The 17,922-nt window shown below is 29.8% G+C and overlaps 1 protein-coding gene across 3 annotated transcripts in view; it reads right to left on the bottom strand.

Moving 5' to 3' along the window:
- The window catches only part of LOC126745931 (adenylate cyclase type 5), a 652,711-nt gene that overhangs the window by 50,315 nt on the left and 584,474 nt on the right, over positions 1 to 17,922 (bottom strand). For all 3 annotated transcript variants that reach the window (XM_050453997.1, XM_050453996.1, XM_050453998.1), the window contains one exon: positions 15,579 to 15,688. In XM_050453997.1, the coding sequence (XP_050309954.1) occupies positions 15,579 to 15,688 (110 nt within the window). The remainder of the gene's footprint in view (positions 1 to 15,578; positions 15,689 to 17,922) is intronic.

Genomic DNA, 17,922 nt, shown 5'->3' with positions numbered 1-17,922 from the left:
TCCCTTTAAAACAATTTAATAATTTGAACTCTTTTGGAAGAAGTATAAACAGCCATAACAAATTGAAAAAGAAATAATAGCACTTTAAAATTTAACAGTACAGCGTGAGGTCACACAGCAAGATATTGCTTTTAAGTTGGACAATGCGTAAATCTTAAATCCTCAATCTGTCTATTTAAATCTTAGAAGTGTAATAAGTCTCTTTCATATTTGAATGATTCCCGTTTTGTACATGTGACACGATCAAATTTATTTGCCATCGTATAAAAAATCAATGGATCCCATGTATCAAATAGTCTTGTCTTGTCCTAAACATTTCAAGGCACGCAAATGTTTAGTGATATTGTCATATAAATTTGTTAAAAGGATGTTTGATTCCTTTGTTACACAATGATATTCAAAAAAGCATTTAAATGGTTATGAAATATTAGTTCTTTATTTACATGTTTAATAATTTGGCAAACAACTAAATAATTTTTATAAGATGCATGGAAATCCCTAATAACCTATATTTTTTTTCATCTAATAAAGATTTTAAATAAATAAACTTTTGAAGATCTGAAAACGTTTGATTTAGTAGTCTGCCACCCAAGATGGCCGATCCATTCTGATTGTCTAATTTTTGACGTACATCAAATATGACAATGGTGACGTTAATGACAACTGTCGTATTTGACGATTGACTTTTTTAAGTTCTCTTTGGGTGGAAAACTAAGTGTTTTATAATAATGTTTAGATGCATCTTGGATGTATTATCATTTTCCAGGATGATAATATAATAGATTTAATCCTATTTTGGACATATCTATGTCACTGTTCTCAATTTAACTTTTTTTTTACAATTCAATTTTAATTGAACCTTCACTGGGAAAATATCAACTATTTTTTTTTCCTTGTCTTCATCTAGATTAAGATATTCATGCAAATATCCTTTATGCACTAGTTTGTATATTAGGAATTGCCTAGACAGTCACAGAAATCATAGATTTTCTTAATTTCCATTGAATCCATCCTTACAAAAATCTTGTCAGTCATGTAATTGCGACTAAAAATGTCACCAATTATCGAGTTTGCTCCAAACACTTTTCTGGTTCTTGGGTAGAAATGATATTCACATGGAGTAGAAACATCTATTTGTTCAATTTAAAGAAAATAATGACCCATGCAGATTGACATATCCCTCTCAAAAACTGATTTCCTTAATCGACTTAATCCGCCTTAAGCTATGCACTTTATAGATAGCCGTGGTCATTTAGTCAATTTAGAGAAAAAGTTTTGGTTGGTTTATAAATATTTAAAGTATAAAATCAAAAGCCAACTTCAAAACCACAACGACAATCTTTAAGTATTGCTCATTCTAGAAAACAGAAAGTTTTGACAATCTAAAATGCCTTCAAAATTTGATCTCAGAATAATTATTTATATAACTTTTTAGCTAATGATACTGAGATTTTAGTATGTAATATCTTATTTTTTAAAATACCTAAATTACCTGAGATATTTTGATAGTAAATGCTATGCTCTTTACAGTCTTATTTTATTTACTGACCCATAATTAAAATCATGTTATAAAAATCGTTTAAAGTATTATCAAAGTTTACAGAATAGAATACAATATAATAGTATTCTATTCTGTAAACTTTGGTATTATTTAGAACCTTAATTGTAATCATAACTAATGTGATAATTAATACTTACTAATAATAAAGACATATGTATTTTGGATCATTATGATAAAATTCTTATTAGGAGATTTAATTTTAACCCAATTAAAATATAATATTGTATACACAATACACTGTCTTAATATGTTTTCTTATGTTTCATGTTCCATACTTACTGCAGACAACCCCACTGACATATGACATCTTTACCCAATTGTGACTAACCAAAAATCAAAAGTCAGATTTTGTTTTTATTTTCTTATACTAAAAATTTAAAATGGAAAAAAAAACATGCATATTATCTTGTACATGTGTATTTGTGTTATATCTAGTCATATTTATTAACTTATTTACAATGGAAAGCCAGATTTATTTCAAGAGTTTCTGTCTTTATAAGAGTTTATATTTTGTTTTCCATAATATGTAGATATATATTACTTTGTTACAATTGTATAGATGGTTAAAAAATATATATGTTTAATTTTTTATTTAGGTATGTTTGTAACTTGTTTCTTATAACGTTTTATACACTTATGGAAACAAAAAAAAAGCAGATAATTTTTTTTTGAAAATCCAGAAATTAGGATTTTCAGTTAAAATATGCTTTATACCTGCAACAATTCTATTTTTTACATAAAAAGATCTTATTAATACCATACTTACAGTTTGCAGTATCTAATTTAGAATATATTGTAACTTTTTTTATGCATTTTAAAACCCTTTGTTAAATTTATTTTATTTCATCTTAAAATAAAATATTTAAAAGATAGTTTAATTTTGTTTTTTTTATTTAAAATTTGGTCCCATATCTATCCTGCCAATTTATAATCCTTGGTAAGTATCTATAGCTAAATATCTTAATAAGCAATGTCTTGAGAACCAAATTTAAATTAAATAATATTTTAGTTGATGTGTTAATTCTTGATTAAAGTAATGAGGGATGTTTGAGATGCAATATTTTTATTTTTTTCTCAGCAAAATTAACGATTTTAATTAAATGATAAGCATATTGTTTTTTTTTTAATAAAATTCTATTTAAATATATCTCATCACTCGTCAGTTAACGCATCAACTTTTGTAAATCTGCAAATTACCTAAAATTTAAATATCAGGCAATAGATCAGGCTTAAATTTCCCGCCACATGCCACCCATGATGGTTGCCCCCGTCTCTGTCAAAAACGTCAATAAAGCTGTCAACAGAATTTCTGTTTGTTCATTAGGCAACAAGCATTTCTCTATATTTGTGTTCTGTGATACTGCTCATCAAATATGGGTATCGAATTTTTATTGAATATTTGTCCTCAAATCTAGCCCTTTGCTCTTAATTTTCTTGGCTGGCCACTTCATTAGCACTTTGCATCTTCTTTTGAATATCATTAAATTCATCCCAGGCAGGCTCATTCTTCTCTAACTTTACAGTCAACAAACTTAAAATCTTCCTTTCTAAAGGTCGATCCAATTAAAAATTACGAAAATCGTTTTTTACTCTATAAGTCTACCTTTTAAAATACCCTCGTTTTTGTTTTAAACTTGCAATTTCTAGCTCAGCCTTATTTATTTACTTAAGCTCTATTTATTCACTAAACGAACGGACTTACAGCTTATTCTTCAATACCTTTTCTTGCACTTGGAACTCAAGGGATTTGTCATATGATTTTCAAACGTCCTAAAAACGTTTGCTCCCATTGCTCAGAAGTTTTAGTTTTCTCCATACCAAAAAAATTGTTTATTGTAATATTCACGGCTTAAGCAACTAAATAAATCTTGTTTGAATAGACCAAAATTTTTTTTTTCGATAGGTTATACTAAAATAAAATACTAAAAGAGTTGTAAAAAGTCTTTTATGGCTTTGCCAGCCGAGAAGAACAGTAATTGAATGCTAGTGAACAGCCATTAACCCTTGCCTCTGACGGGATAAACGCTAATGCTCTCAATAATCATAGATTTTTGCGACGATGACGTCGTACAGCTTTAACGCGAGAAGCTGCCACGTTGGACATAAAATCTTTTTACATTAACTCGAAATAAAACGATAAAATATTATTTTATAAAAAACTGTAATTTCGCTTTTAGGATGACAAGTATTTTTTGAATAAAATATTATTTTCTATTTTTTAGAGGCGCCTGCAGCTCCGCAGTATGTATAAGCCGCCATTTTAAAGTGCTCCGAAAAACGCGACCAAAATGAATATTACTCCCAAGAAAAACTAGTTTTAAGTAGTTTTTTTAATATCTAGCTTTGACTTATTTTCTTTTTTTATGGCTTTCTAATCTGTTTAGTGGTAAATGCATGACAAATACATGACTAGCCATGGTAACAATGATCCTAAGTCAAAAATTACACTTGCAAGGATTTGTGATGTATCAGTTTTTTTATTTATTGACAATGTATAATGAAAGCACTTACAATAAATTGGCAATGGTAATTGACAATGTGTAATGAAGAATCAATAATACTAATGTAAAAGTTGTTCTTAATTTTTCCAGAATGTGTTGTCACCATTAGCTGCGTATTAAGGCTGATACCCCTTTTATATTCTTGGCAGAGGATCTGATCCTGGGATGTTCTGTCAATGATTTTCCTGTGGTAAAGAGGATGCAGGAGTAGTGTGAAAGTTATCCTTTTAAATTGAATGCTAATAAAACCCGGCTAGTGATTTTTTTCAAAACTATGCTCCAAAATTCCCCACTTGCAAAATATAACAAAAATCTGCCCGGGAAGTAACTCGCTTAAAAGTCCTTGGTCTACATATTGATTCCTGTCTCTAATTTATATTAAATATCTCTTATCCACACACACTTTTGTCAAAAAACAATAGTTCCTACGCATTAATATGACGTTTACGAGAAAGGCTTTTCCTAAATCCCTTAAAACAAGTTTAATATGCATCTTTGATCACTTATAGTATGATGTTTTGGGAATCTCCAACTAACGTCATGTTAGTATATATTACATAAAAACACATCATAAGATACGTGCTTAGATTTAAGGGGCTTAACATGAGGTCTATAAGTGTATGAATCTCATTTTACTGAGTTCGTCCAGGTTTACAGGTTCCAGCATTATATATTTTTATGCTAGCTATTTTTTCAAAAAACTAGCATACTATTCAGCAGACTATTCTGCTGAAGATATTTCAATCATTACTAGTGGGAGTGCTAAACTAAGTTTCCCAGCTCTCCATTCACTGCTCTGCGTTCTTTCTAGAAATATCTCAAGTTTTTGCCGTTATTAAAATGTATAAGAAATTTGTTACCTTTTGACCATAGACAAGAGAAAAATGTAATAAAATTCAGATTATTTCTTTATTTATCAACAAACGGGAAAACTAAATTGAATGTTTTATATAAATAATTTAAATGTTCGTAGAAAATAGCAAATATAATTAAATATAAAATACAAAATTTATATAACAACAATTAGTATAATCTAACCTACAGGCTATTCGAATACATACATAACATTACTTTCAAATTCGCTGAGTGAGCCCTCAAGTGGATCAATGTCAATTCAGAAGACCTAAAGATCGACCCAATGGACTACACATTTCATAATTGGTCTCATAGTTTCCCACTTCAAATAGTCGTACGGTTGGAATAAGCAGCCTTCATTAACTTTCCATCAATTATATAAAGACTGCAACCTATTTAGATATTGATGTTGATAACCAAATTTAAAATTGGAAAAGTTTATGAATTTCATCTTGAGACCAGACCACAGATGCTTAACCTAATTAAGATCTTACCAAAGAGCAGTATAAAATTATTAGAGATGGATGTGAAAAATTACGCGTTAATCTTAGAATAAAACACAATTTGCATTGCATCTCATATTATTGCAATATACTGATGCCGAAAAGTAATTTTGGCATTTTTGGCGTCAAACAAGTTCTCATAAATTAGACTGTGTCAATCCCGCTGAAATTAAGACAGGGGAGGTTTATACTACACCAATGAAAGAAAATTATCCGTTATTATTAAGTTTGCTGCCAAACGGCCTCATCAGATTCAGAAATAATAACCTTGTATACTTTTAGGTCATCTACAAACTTCAGATACTTGCATACTGCAAGATGTAATCCACTGGTTTATGTAATTAAAAAACAACTTAAAAATGGGACCAGTGTCTATCTTGAGGGACACTAGATGAACTTTCATCATGCGGTCGATATAAATTCTCTGACCTTAATCTTTTGTCTACAACCCATTAGGATGCTGCCCAACCATTTCAGGCAATTCACTAAGATCTAAGGCTTTGCACTTAGCTAAAAAAGGTCGGCGATTTATTCTGTCAAAAATCTTGGAGAAATTAAAATCATCCGTGGCCCCCTAGAAGATACCAACAACAATTTTCTGTAAACATGAGATGGTATTTTTGAAGAGAACATAAGTGTTTACTTGTTTTCTGCCTGTTTGAATGCAGATATTTACATCAATTTTCTACAAAATACTTTACCTCGATTATTGCGAAACATCCCTATAAACCTTACAAATAACACCAAAATATGTGATTTCAATATAATCTCAAATAACATGACCATGAGGCACCTTCATATTTTGATGCAAACGTACACCAGTATTTACATTAGCAATTTTTCCTAACAAAGGATTGGAAGAGGAGGTCCCGTTGCCTGACCTGCGCGTTCTCCTGATCTCAACCCGCTAGATTTTTTTCTTTGGGGTTATCTGAAAAGTTTGGTCTACGAAATACTTGTTCCTAATGAAGTTCTGAAAGCAAGGATCAGTGGCGAAGCGTGAACTTTTCTTTCGGGTAGACAAACAATAAAAATTGTTAATTAGAAAAAAAATTGTATTCAATATTATTCACTTTAATAAAATAGAGAATGAAAGCGCATGAAATATTAACTCAGAGAGAAAAATATGTAGTGATATGAAAAAGGAAAAAATTATTACTACTAGCAGGAAAAGATAGATAGATAAAAATAAATACTACTTACAAAAAAAAACACAACATAGGTATATCCATAACTTATAAATCCATAATATCCATTATTTTAAAATTAATTAAAGACAAATAAACACACAACTAAAATACAATTGCCAATATCAAATAGTCGTTCATAAATAACCCCTAAAATATCCACTAAAAAAATCTTTTCTATACACCCAAAAATAAAAATACTAGTTATTAAATTACAATAGCACGCGCCTGCACCAAATGCCAAATGCAGATTCATCAAAAAACAAAACTGAAGATGTATAGCGGCCGACAGATCAAGCGTGTCCATAAACAATAACCCTCAAGAGCATAATAAAATAGCTGGTCGACTTCGATAGACAAAAGCGCAAATGTCTTTCCCGCGAGTAAATTTTGCATACGTAATAGGCTGAATACTGATGCAGCTGGACCTCTGTCACCTGCTTGATGCGTATATGGTTCGATTAGATGCTCCAAATTTCGGAAGACAAATATCAATATGTCTTCCTGGGGCTCGTATACATTAATTGGGTGTCAGCTCTGCATTTTTATTTTAATTGGTGCGTCAGGCGGCGCGCGCCTAAGATATTATAGATAGATAGATAATATAGCCGTTTAGATACTATATAATAATAGTAAGGAGAGCGACTACATTCTGTGTAATTTTTTTTTTAATTTGAATTCAACAATATATATAATACATGAAATAATTACGTAATAAATTAATGAGAAATAACTGAATAATTTTGGGTAGACAGTGTCTACCTTGTCTACTCGTATGCTTCGCCACTGGCAAGGATAATGCCCGGCTGTACCTATGTAAAAGCTATTCCCGGAATGTTCCAAAGAGTTCGCGACTCAATAACCCAACGGTGTAATCTTTGCGTTGAAGCAAATGATCGGCATTTTAAGCAACTATTGTAAAAAATAATTTATTGGTTAATGAACAAAATAATAACTAAACTGCACTGCAAACAGCAATTTAGTTAATGAGCAAAATAATAGTAACAAAAACAGTTTTTTTGCTCTAGACCTCAAACGGTTCATTTGCGGACATCTGTTTTCTAAAGAAAACAAATTTTTTTGAGGTCCCCTAGCACCTCTTAAAGTTTGTCAATATATTTTTGGGACACCCTGTTTAGTTTAGCTAACACATATTATTATATTATCAAATTCCATCTGTTCATTCCATTAGTTGCGGCCCAATAAAACATTGTAGACAAATGGAAAAGATTTTTTTTAAAACCTAATACATCCTATCGCAATATCATATTTTGTGGTAATTTCATAACCAGATACCTGAGCATTATTATAGTGTGCATAAACAGAGCTGAAAAACTCGAAAATAAATCAGGCAATGATTGGCCGTCAGCCGTTTTACCACCACCAAACATGCATTTGGGAAGATCAAACGACCTTTTGTGCGTATTAACTTAATCTTCAGAAACTACCAGGATAAGTGGATATATATTTTCGATTTGCAATTTTAATGTCGAATCAATATTTGTTGTGTTTTTATATATATATCAAACTTAAATTATATGTAATAAATTAGTGACGTAGTTAATTAGAAGATCTTATTAAATTTTAATTTTAATTGTTTTGTGGCATTTCTATTATCTAGTTTTTAGATTTTAAAAGCAATTATATAAATCGTTTTGAAGCCTTGCTGAGACAAAACTGCTGAGTGAAGAAAAAGCCATTAATTGAGAGCTGTCAAAGAGGACTATGGAATGAGATCCTAATAAAATGGTATCTTTCAAAAAGAATAAATATGTAGGTATAAATAGTTTTACTAATTTATGGATTTTGAGATCCAAATACTAACTTCGATAACTTTACCTGTGTCTCGAAAAGGAATTTATGGGGCGTGCTATTAGTATTGAAATAAAGTTGTCATATTGATCTAACTCTAAAAACACAATATTTTTTTAATCTTGTATATGCTATTAATTAATTTATCTTTGTATATGCTAATTAATTCTCTAAAAAACAAAAAAAAAATTAACCTTTTTGTAGGATTAATTTGAATAAAAAAATTACAATATGGGATTCGCAATGATTTGGATTAAACCAATGGTGCAAACGACTATTTCCGCATATCTATTCAAATAAAACCAATATGACATAGCACAGTAGAAGTGCGGCGCGCGATCGACAGAGGTCATCTGATTGGCTCAGCCTCAGTTACTACAACAGTAAAATCATGGCAATTTCGCGCCGAGCCAATTTTTGAACTCATATGTGTTTAAGGCGTAGGTGCTTGACGTCGTCGACAGATTTTTAGGAGGCGGTCCGCTACGACGTAGACATATTTATTATTTGTTTTGTGCTACACGTGTTTATGAGACTATGAAATTTAAGTTATTTAAATTTTCTGAAAAATAAAAAACTTACACTTAAGTTTACCTTTCGTCTCACCTACATTCCTAAGCTTCAGATAACTTTGTCGACCAATATGCTCTGAGGATAATTCCCATACAAAATATTTCAAAACTTTTGGATAAATCGTTTTTTTGAGAAAAAAAACCGTTAAAGAGCATTAAAGAAATACGTATTTCGTATTATCGAGTTCTATTACCATATTTTAATTTGGTAATGGTAATAAGGAATAAAAGTTACCGAAGCGTATGACTAGCGGGTCTAAATCTCTTATGGGAAAATGCATACTTATAACGAGAAAACTTTACATTTTAATTATTATAACTCCGCAGCTAGTATTTGCTTTTTATTGTAACATGTTTCTCGAGAGTTAATAAAGCTAAAATAATTTTGAAATATCATTGTTAATTGCCCCATTAATTTAACTGACTTTGAAATTCAAATTTAGATATGGTATTGCAATGGAGTTACAAAATAGTTAGGTGTATTTTCTAGAAGATTTATAAACCATTATTAAATATTACTATGTAAGTAATTTTATGAGGACTACAGTCCTTAATTCTCCTTTTTCCTCGAGAAATTATCAAACAAATATTTTACTTATTGATTGTTTACTGATTCATGAATCAAAATACTTAAACAATTTAACTTGAAGTATTAATAATATTTTTGTTTAGAGTGTATTTTTCCAAAGGTCCATTGTAAGAAAACTATAAATTGAAAAAAACGTGAATATTGGACAATATACTAAAGTAGATGGGGAAACTCGGCCTAAATATTTTGAAGATAGTGGCACTTCCGGTTATACTGAAAGTAGGTGTTAACTTCATTATTTTAAAATTAAACACCGTATATACTAAGGCATTTTTAGATTCTATATTCAAATCTCCATTTTTTCTGTATAATGTCCTATCTCTAAGTCTAGGCGTTTTGACATATTTAAGTTATCAATAATGACGTTGAAAACCATATAATTATCAATGTTTCCTAGAAAGAAACCTTTATCATTATTTCTTGTATAGTTCCTTGTATGGTACAGGAGAACCAATTTTAATATACTTTATATGAAGTTTTATTAATTATTAATACATACGTTTGCTCGAAAAAGAAAAAATTAAATGGAATTTAATAAACCGTCAAAAGTGACTTTTTTTAAAAATAAAAACCTCCTTTTTTATCGCAAAAATACTAAATGGTTTCTTAACAATTAGTTGGCCATGACGGTATGACAGTAGAAAATAATGAGTCGATACAACAATTTCACTATTAACAAATTGCAAATTATAAATAGTAAATCATGATGAAATTACACACACCAAGAATATTTACATTTATTTATTATTTATAGAGAATGTGATAAAGTTTTGACCCTATTTTCGGAAAGACCCTATTTCCGAAAAAAAAACAGAAACTGTAAACACTATAAGAAAACCTTGTACTTGTATAGTTTATTATAGGGGGTGGCCACATTGGCAAAAAATAATCCAATAATTTAAGCCCAACTCGGGTTCCAATGTATATTTTCATTTATGCATTAAACCACGATAATTTCTCAAAAATGGTTTATTTTATCAATATCGATCAAAAGTACTTTTTCTTAAATAAAAATTTGAGCTATCTAAAATTAGCCTTTATATTTTTTATTAAATTATAGAAAGTTCCTTTCATTACGGAGGTTCATCATGCGAGTGTCACCGTTCTACGTGTTACAAGTTTAAACAAGGTTTTAATGATATTAAGGGAATTATCGAGTGTACGGAGTGTAACGAGTTTTTCTATGGAAAGTGTGAAAATGTTGATCTAAGAGCATTCCACTTAAAGAAAATAAGTTGGAAATGTAAAGCATGTGTACTGACAGGAGCAACAGACCCAAGAGATCGAGGAAAAGAAGCCGAGTTGAGGATCTATGCATCGACCAAAACTTGATAGATCATATGAATGGTACCTTAGAGCTATTGGTCAGTAAAACGAACGCACTTAATGAAAAAGTTGATACACTATTGGCTGAAAATATAAGCCTTAAAGAAGAATTTGCATATTTAAAAAGTATGAAATTAAAAAATAATATTGTTGAAAAACGGGTGTCTGAGAAAGCATCATATGCATCGGTAAGGTCTCAGTTGTTATTGAGAAGGGCGCGATTCCAAAGGATATTCAAAAAATTAAGGAAGATTTAAAGACAAAAGTAAATCCAACAGATATCGGAATCGGAGTAACACTGGGGAGAGCGACAAAGAAAGGTGGATTCATCTTAAACTGTGGCACGAAAAAAGAAATTACCAATATCCAATCGAAAATCCAAAGTAAACTTGGTGAAAGCTATAGTGTTAATAGACCCAAATTTTTACAAAGACGTATTAAAGTGCTAGGTGTAAATGAAAATGAAAATGTGAATAGTGACAGTGATATAATAACAAAGGTAATTAAGCAAAATGATTTAAATAATAGTTTAAAAAATTTTAATATGAGGGTAATATGGCGAACAACTATTGTTAGAAATAGATTTAATTTAATATTTGTGGTGGATGAAAATACAAACACTTTATAGAAAGAGAAAGAATGAATATAGGATGAAATCGCTGTCCTGTGTTCGATAAATATGGCATAATTATGTGTTACAATTGTTGTTAATATAGTCATATTAGTAAAGACTGCACACAAAACAAAGTATGTCCAAAATATAGTGAAAATCATGATAGTAAAGAATGTAATAGTACTGTTATTAAATTTTCAAATTGTATGTTGTCGAATAAAAAATATGGCTTGTCTCTTAATATTAGTCATGTAGTTTGGAATAGAACTAATTTTGAAACTCTTAAAAGAAACGAAAATATTCAAAAGGGAAAATTTATTAAATGGCAATTAGATTCTGAAATCTTAGGTTCAAGTGTTATATATTTTAATTGCCAGGGATACTTAAATAATAAAGATAATATTAATGAAATAGTGATTGGCAGCCACAGCTTTTGCTTATATCCGAAACACATGTTTGTGCAGAATGTCGATGGTCACCATATTGAACAATGCTTGACAGATAATAAAAGAACTGGAGGAGTCATGGCATTAATAAGAAGTGATCTCAAATATAAATTAAAATATATACAGTGTGTTCAAAATTATGTATGGTGTCTCACGCTGGAATTTTTAATATCAAGAGTCAAATATCTTTGTACTGTTTTATATCATTCACCTCAAAATGAAAATGCAAAGTTTGTGGACTTTTTTAATGATTATCTCGATGAGGTTGGTGCGTTTGAAAGTGTCAACATTATTGTAGGAGACTTTAATTTTGATTTGCTTAAACTTCGGTTTATGGTGAAAAAATTCTCGAATCTTCCATACACTCAAATGATGTTTCTCAAATTGTTGACTTCCCTACAAATGCGAATTTGTCATTTAAGGTTTATTTAACACCCAAGATAAGTGATCATTGTATTTTGGCTGTACATCCTGCTCTGAAAATAAATGAAAACCATGATGTGATTATTAATCGTAGGTGTATAAAGAGCTACAATGTAAACCAACTCCATGATTATCTTTATGATACTGAATGGACAAATAATAGTGCGAATGTGAATATTTTGGAAAATATTTTTGTGGATAGTATCACAAATATATTAGATTCTATGTGCTCAAATAAAACCATTGTTCTAAAACAGAAATATTTACAAAAAGGTTGGATTACGTTTGATATCCGTGATATTTTAGAGAAGTTATTGATGAAAATAAAAAAAATCCGCGTGAAATGTGGAAAAACCTAAAAAAGTTATTTCCTAGAAAAAATATTTTATTACCAAACGAAATTAAATTTGATGGCCAAATAATTTCAAATGAATTACAAATTGTAACAAAGTTAAATAAATATTTTATAAATAGTATTATTGATATTATCAATGGTATTCCAAACTATTCTCTCTTTTATGACACCTTGTCAATCCTCCTTATATTTAATATCTGGAGTTCTGAAATTTTAGAGAAATATTCTTAGCTGAATAATTAAAGATAATTCTGAAAAACATGAAGAATGGCGGAGAAAATGGAATTTCAAAAAAGGTTTTGTGTGACATGTAGTGTGGCTGGAAATCGACTTTTAAATATAATAAATAAATCACTTTCAAGCGGAGTATTTCCAGAGGCTTGGAAAGTGTCAACAATAATCCCTATACCAAAAGTAGAAAATATTATTTTTCACAATGAATTTAGACCGATAATAACCTCCATGGTCTGAGGTTTAAGAGAAAGTGTGATAAGGGGAATTTTGTTCTGGCTGTGTTTCTCGATTTTAAGCGAGCATTCGAGACTATAAATTATTAAATATTAAACATAAAGTTTTAATGTGGTTTAAATGTTACTTACAAAATAGGTCGCAAAAAGTCAAGTTTAAAAACAGTGTGTCAGAGTTACAAATAAACGAATATGGAGTACCTCAGGGAACTGTTTTAGGCTCCCTGTTATTTCTGTTATATAGTAATGACATCGTTAATGTTATAGGTAATTGTCAAATAGAGCTTTTTGCTGACGACACTATAATTTATTTCATCGGGAGGGATCTAAATGAAATTCAAATAATTCTTAATAATGATTTATATAATTTATTTAAATGGCTTTGCAGTAATAGTCTTTGTCTTAACACATCTAAATTTTGTTTATTTGGGACTAAGAGCAAATTAATGCACATCAATGTGAAAGATATTAACATTGTGGTAAATAATGAAAAGATTGTAACTTAAATTTTTATGCACATGCTGATTACATAACTAGAAAATTTCCTACAAAAATTGGTTTCATTGCAAGAGTGGGAAAACAATTGTCAATGGCTACAAAACTATTATTGTATAGTAGCATTGCAGCTCCGCATCTTGAATTTTGCTCAACAATTTTATACAATTTACCAAACTTTAAAATTGAACAGTTGCAGCTTGTACAGAACAGAACAATGAGAAGTATTTTGAAATTCAATAGATATACACCAATCGTAATGATGCATAACGTCCTGAATAGGTTGTCTGTTAAGCAAAAATTTATGTTTAGCATTTACGTTTTTTTGTATAAAGTTAAAAATAATATGTTACCATCATATATTTGTAAGAAGGTGAAGTTTTTTAGAGATGTTCATCATTATCAAACTCGACACTGTAACAATTTCATACTGATCGATAGGTCTAACTCTAACCAGATGTTAAATTCTGTCCTACAGAGAGGCTTACAAGATTTTAATAGATTACCAACAAGCATAAGAGGCTGTAATTCTGTAAATATTTTTAAAAGGTTCTTTAGAGCACATATATTGTCCTGGGATTTTTTTAACCTTTGCCTAATTGTTTTTTTTTGTTGTCATTTTGTTTATTTTTCATAGTATGTTGTTTAGGATCACTATTTTAGTTTAACACTTATTTTAAGTTTAATTTTAATATGTGGCTTGAATTATTACAGTGAATATATGTGTTGATAAATGTTGTAGTGAGATGAGAACAATGATGAGGTAACTGTGGGTCGCAGAAGAGCTGTGATTGGTATCCATGGAACAACCGGGATACTGAAAAAGTATTCATGGATTAACCGGGATTTGACATGGTCTCTTCAGAAGAAACCAGGACACTATATTTGATCTAGTTCACCAGCCCATAGGTAATTAACCCCATGACCGAGAGTCACCTATTAGCGTAACATTTTATGGTTATTTGCGAGCACTGCAAATTTTGATCCATATATTAATATTAACCTCAACTGCATATGTATATTATATTTTTATACAATAAGCCTATATTGATTAATTTATAATGTTATATTAATAATTAATTAATTAATAATAATATTGTAAAGTTAGTGAGAGCGCTTTTGGGTTATGTATGTGGTATTTTTTAATAACTTCTGAACCAGTTTCGGTGGCGGGGTACTTGGGTCGCCGACGGGGCAGCGTTTAGACGGACCGGAATAATGCGGTATCCCTTGGATTAACCGGAATGCTGCTGTTCCTGGTAAAACCAGGGCGTTGCAAGTGTTGTTGCGTGCGGGATACCCCGCATTTGATATATTTATTGCTTACTTATATGGCACTCCTGCTGACTAAATATGTTGTTGAATTATGTTTATGAACATTATTATTAATATTATATGTATTTTTATTTTTGTATGTAGCTATTTATGCTAAATAAAGATTATTATTATTATTATTATTATTATTATTATTATTATTATTATTATTATTGTTCTTAAAGCTTACTTATATATTCTGGAATAAACTCTATAAATGTATCTAAAGTCAATTAAATCTCTTATCAATATTTTTTTTGGGTACAAACTCAAGAATTATTGATATACTATATAGAAAAAGACGTAAATAAACGTCGAAACGTCGGCTAATTTCAAATCTTGAGGTTTGATTTCTGTCCTTAACTCGCTATACTTCACTTCTACATCTACTGGAGGGACGTTAATTTTTGTACCATATATTTATATAGATTAAGAAATAATGTATTTTTAAAAACAAAAAGGTTGTGTTGCCTAAATCCCTTGTTTAGCTATTATACCTAACAAATATTTGAAATAAATTACTTTTTTTTCTCAATCTTAAAATTGCAAATTTACTTACGTCATTACTCTTTTCCGTATTGAGAAAATGTTCGGCTACATGGACCGGCAAAATATTTGCCAATAACTTTCTATTGTAGGCTTCCAGATGTTCCATATCTTCTTTTTCCTCTGAAAACGAAAATATATGTGTTTTTTTGTGTATTATATAAATTGCATTATAAATCAATATCTAAGATGGGGGTAACTTGAGTAATACAAAAGGGTAACTATTGGTTTAGTTGTTAACATAAGAAATTACGATATCAAAAATTAAGTTTTTTCTGACTGATTAAAATTCGCTTTAATTTACTTATACTTGTAATTAATAAAAAAATAATAATATAAAGTATATGTAAGTTAAAATCTTCAAAAAAAAAACAAAATTTGTTAAAACTAAGCCTTATGCAAGGTATTTCAATAAAACTATTATACATTATACTTATTTACTTTTTGATCATAGTTAATCAATAACTCTTAAATAATTAAATATGACGTAAAAATAAATTGATTTATAGGTGAACGTATGTAGTGGACTGTATTATTATAATTACACTAATTTTAACTGTTTTTTTTTAAATGTTATATTAGTTCAATTACAAATAAAGAATAAACTGGTTGCACGCTTGGCGTGTCGTGATGAGATCGAGATTGTCTATTTTCTGTCACCTCTTGAGAACCGTCGTTGACGTGTGGTCTTCGACCATAGTAGTGGGTTAAAGTGCCACAACAATAGGCCTACGGAACCCGTGGTTTTTACCTTGTTTGTTTATTTTTGCTTTATGTTTTTTTTACTACCGGCTGCTGTGACCATCGCATAGATATAGGTATTCTCTTTTATTAGTTTGTCACAGCAAGCAAGAGTACGTTTTGTTAAATTGTTGTAATTTATTTATCAGTGTCTATTTGTGTGAAGTAAATGTTATTCAAATAAAAAATTAGTAATGTATCTTTTTTTTTACGTTTTTTGGATTACCACTGATTCTTATGGTAAATAGTTAGTTTTTTTTATCATTTTTTTTCTTTCAAATCTTATCTTTTAAAAAGAAAACGTCGTACTAAACTAATAGTGTTTTATTCCTACTTCTAAGCTCCGACGAACCCTGCTATTTGCAAAGAAGTTAATCTTAAAAACTCTACCACATTTCAAAGAGATGAAAATAAGTAACTTTTCGTTTCAACATCATATACTTAATCCTTTCTTAACGAGAGGTTTTGATAGGGTTTTCAAAGACTTAGGTCTAAGAATGGTCTATCAAAATTCGGCCAAGTTAAAAAATCTTTTAAGAACATATAGCTTATGTGAAATATGGAAAATTTAAAAAGTCAAGTGTGGCTGAAAATGTTTTCAATGGCCACTTTGTAGGGATAGACAACTTAAAATTACTTAAACCAGTTAACAAGGATAGAAAATTAGATGCATACAAAAGTTTAGCAATATTCAAAAAAATATTCTTAACAGAGATAAAGGTCCAGTCCCTTATAGTCAATTTAGTTAATTAAAAATAATTTAGTTAGTGTTTAAGATTGACTCGGCCATGCTTCATTGCATTTTCCGCTCTATTAGTTTCATCTTTGCTATATAAGGTCACTTATAAATAGGTTTGGTTTAGTTTTGATCTTCTCTCGAAGGTGCTAAGTTAGTGAAACACGTGTCGAGCATAAAATAAATCAATCAATCAATCAATCATATGCTTTATTGTCAAAAAATTACAAAAATTTGTAGACAAAGCTAATACAAAAAACATATAAAAACAAAACAAAATACACAAAATAAAAATAAATATACAAACAAAATAAATACATGCAAAACTGTACAAAAACAATGTACCTGGTCAATATACATAATGATGTATAAAATAAAAATATCAAAAACAAAAACTAATATATTCTCTATTTTAAGATTTAAAAAAAAAGTGTGTGTATGATACCCAAAAACTTATCCTAGAAAAATATCCTCCACTGCATACAAGGCTTTTTCCAGAAAGTACGTCTTCAAAGTATTATGAAATCGAGGAAAAGAAGTAATTGATTTAATTTTCAAAGGCAAGTGATTATGCATCTTTTTGGCTCTGTATAGAATAGAGCTTTTTACTAACTCGGACCGAGGGGTTTGCAGATAACTGTTTTTGGAAAGTTTGCAGATCATGCACTGCATTGCGAAGTGAATAATTGTGAGATGGCCTACTTGGCATTTCTGACTGATGTTTGCGTACTAAGCAGATAGATTCCAATATGAATAAAGAGGGAAGAGTAAGTATCTTGCATTTTTTAAAGATTTATGACAGTGAGCTCTGCTATTAAGTCCAAGCAGATACCGAACTGCTCTCTTTTGGAGTTTAAAGATGCGCTCAAATTGAGTCACA

The sequence above is a fragment of the Anthonomus grandis genome, chromosome 16, assembly GCF_022605725.1.
Source record: "Anthonomus grandis grandis chromosome 16, icAntGran1.3, whole genome shotgun sequence".
In the NCBI taxonomy this organism is placed as follows: Eukaryota; Metazoa; Arthropoda; class Insecta; order Coleoptera; family Curculionidae; genus Anthonomus; species Anthonomus grandis.
This window is presented reverse-complemented; position numbering and strand designations above follow the sequence as displayed.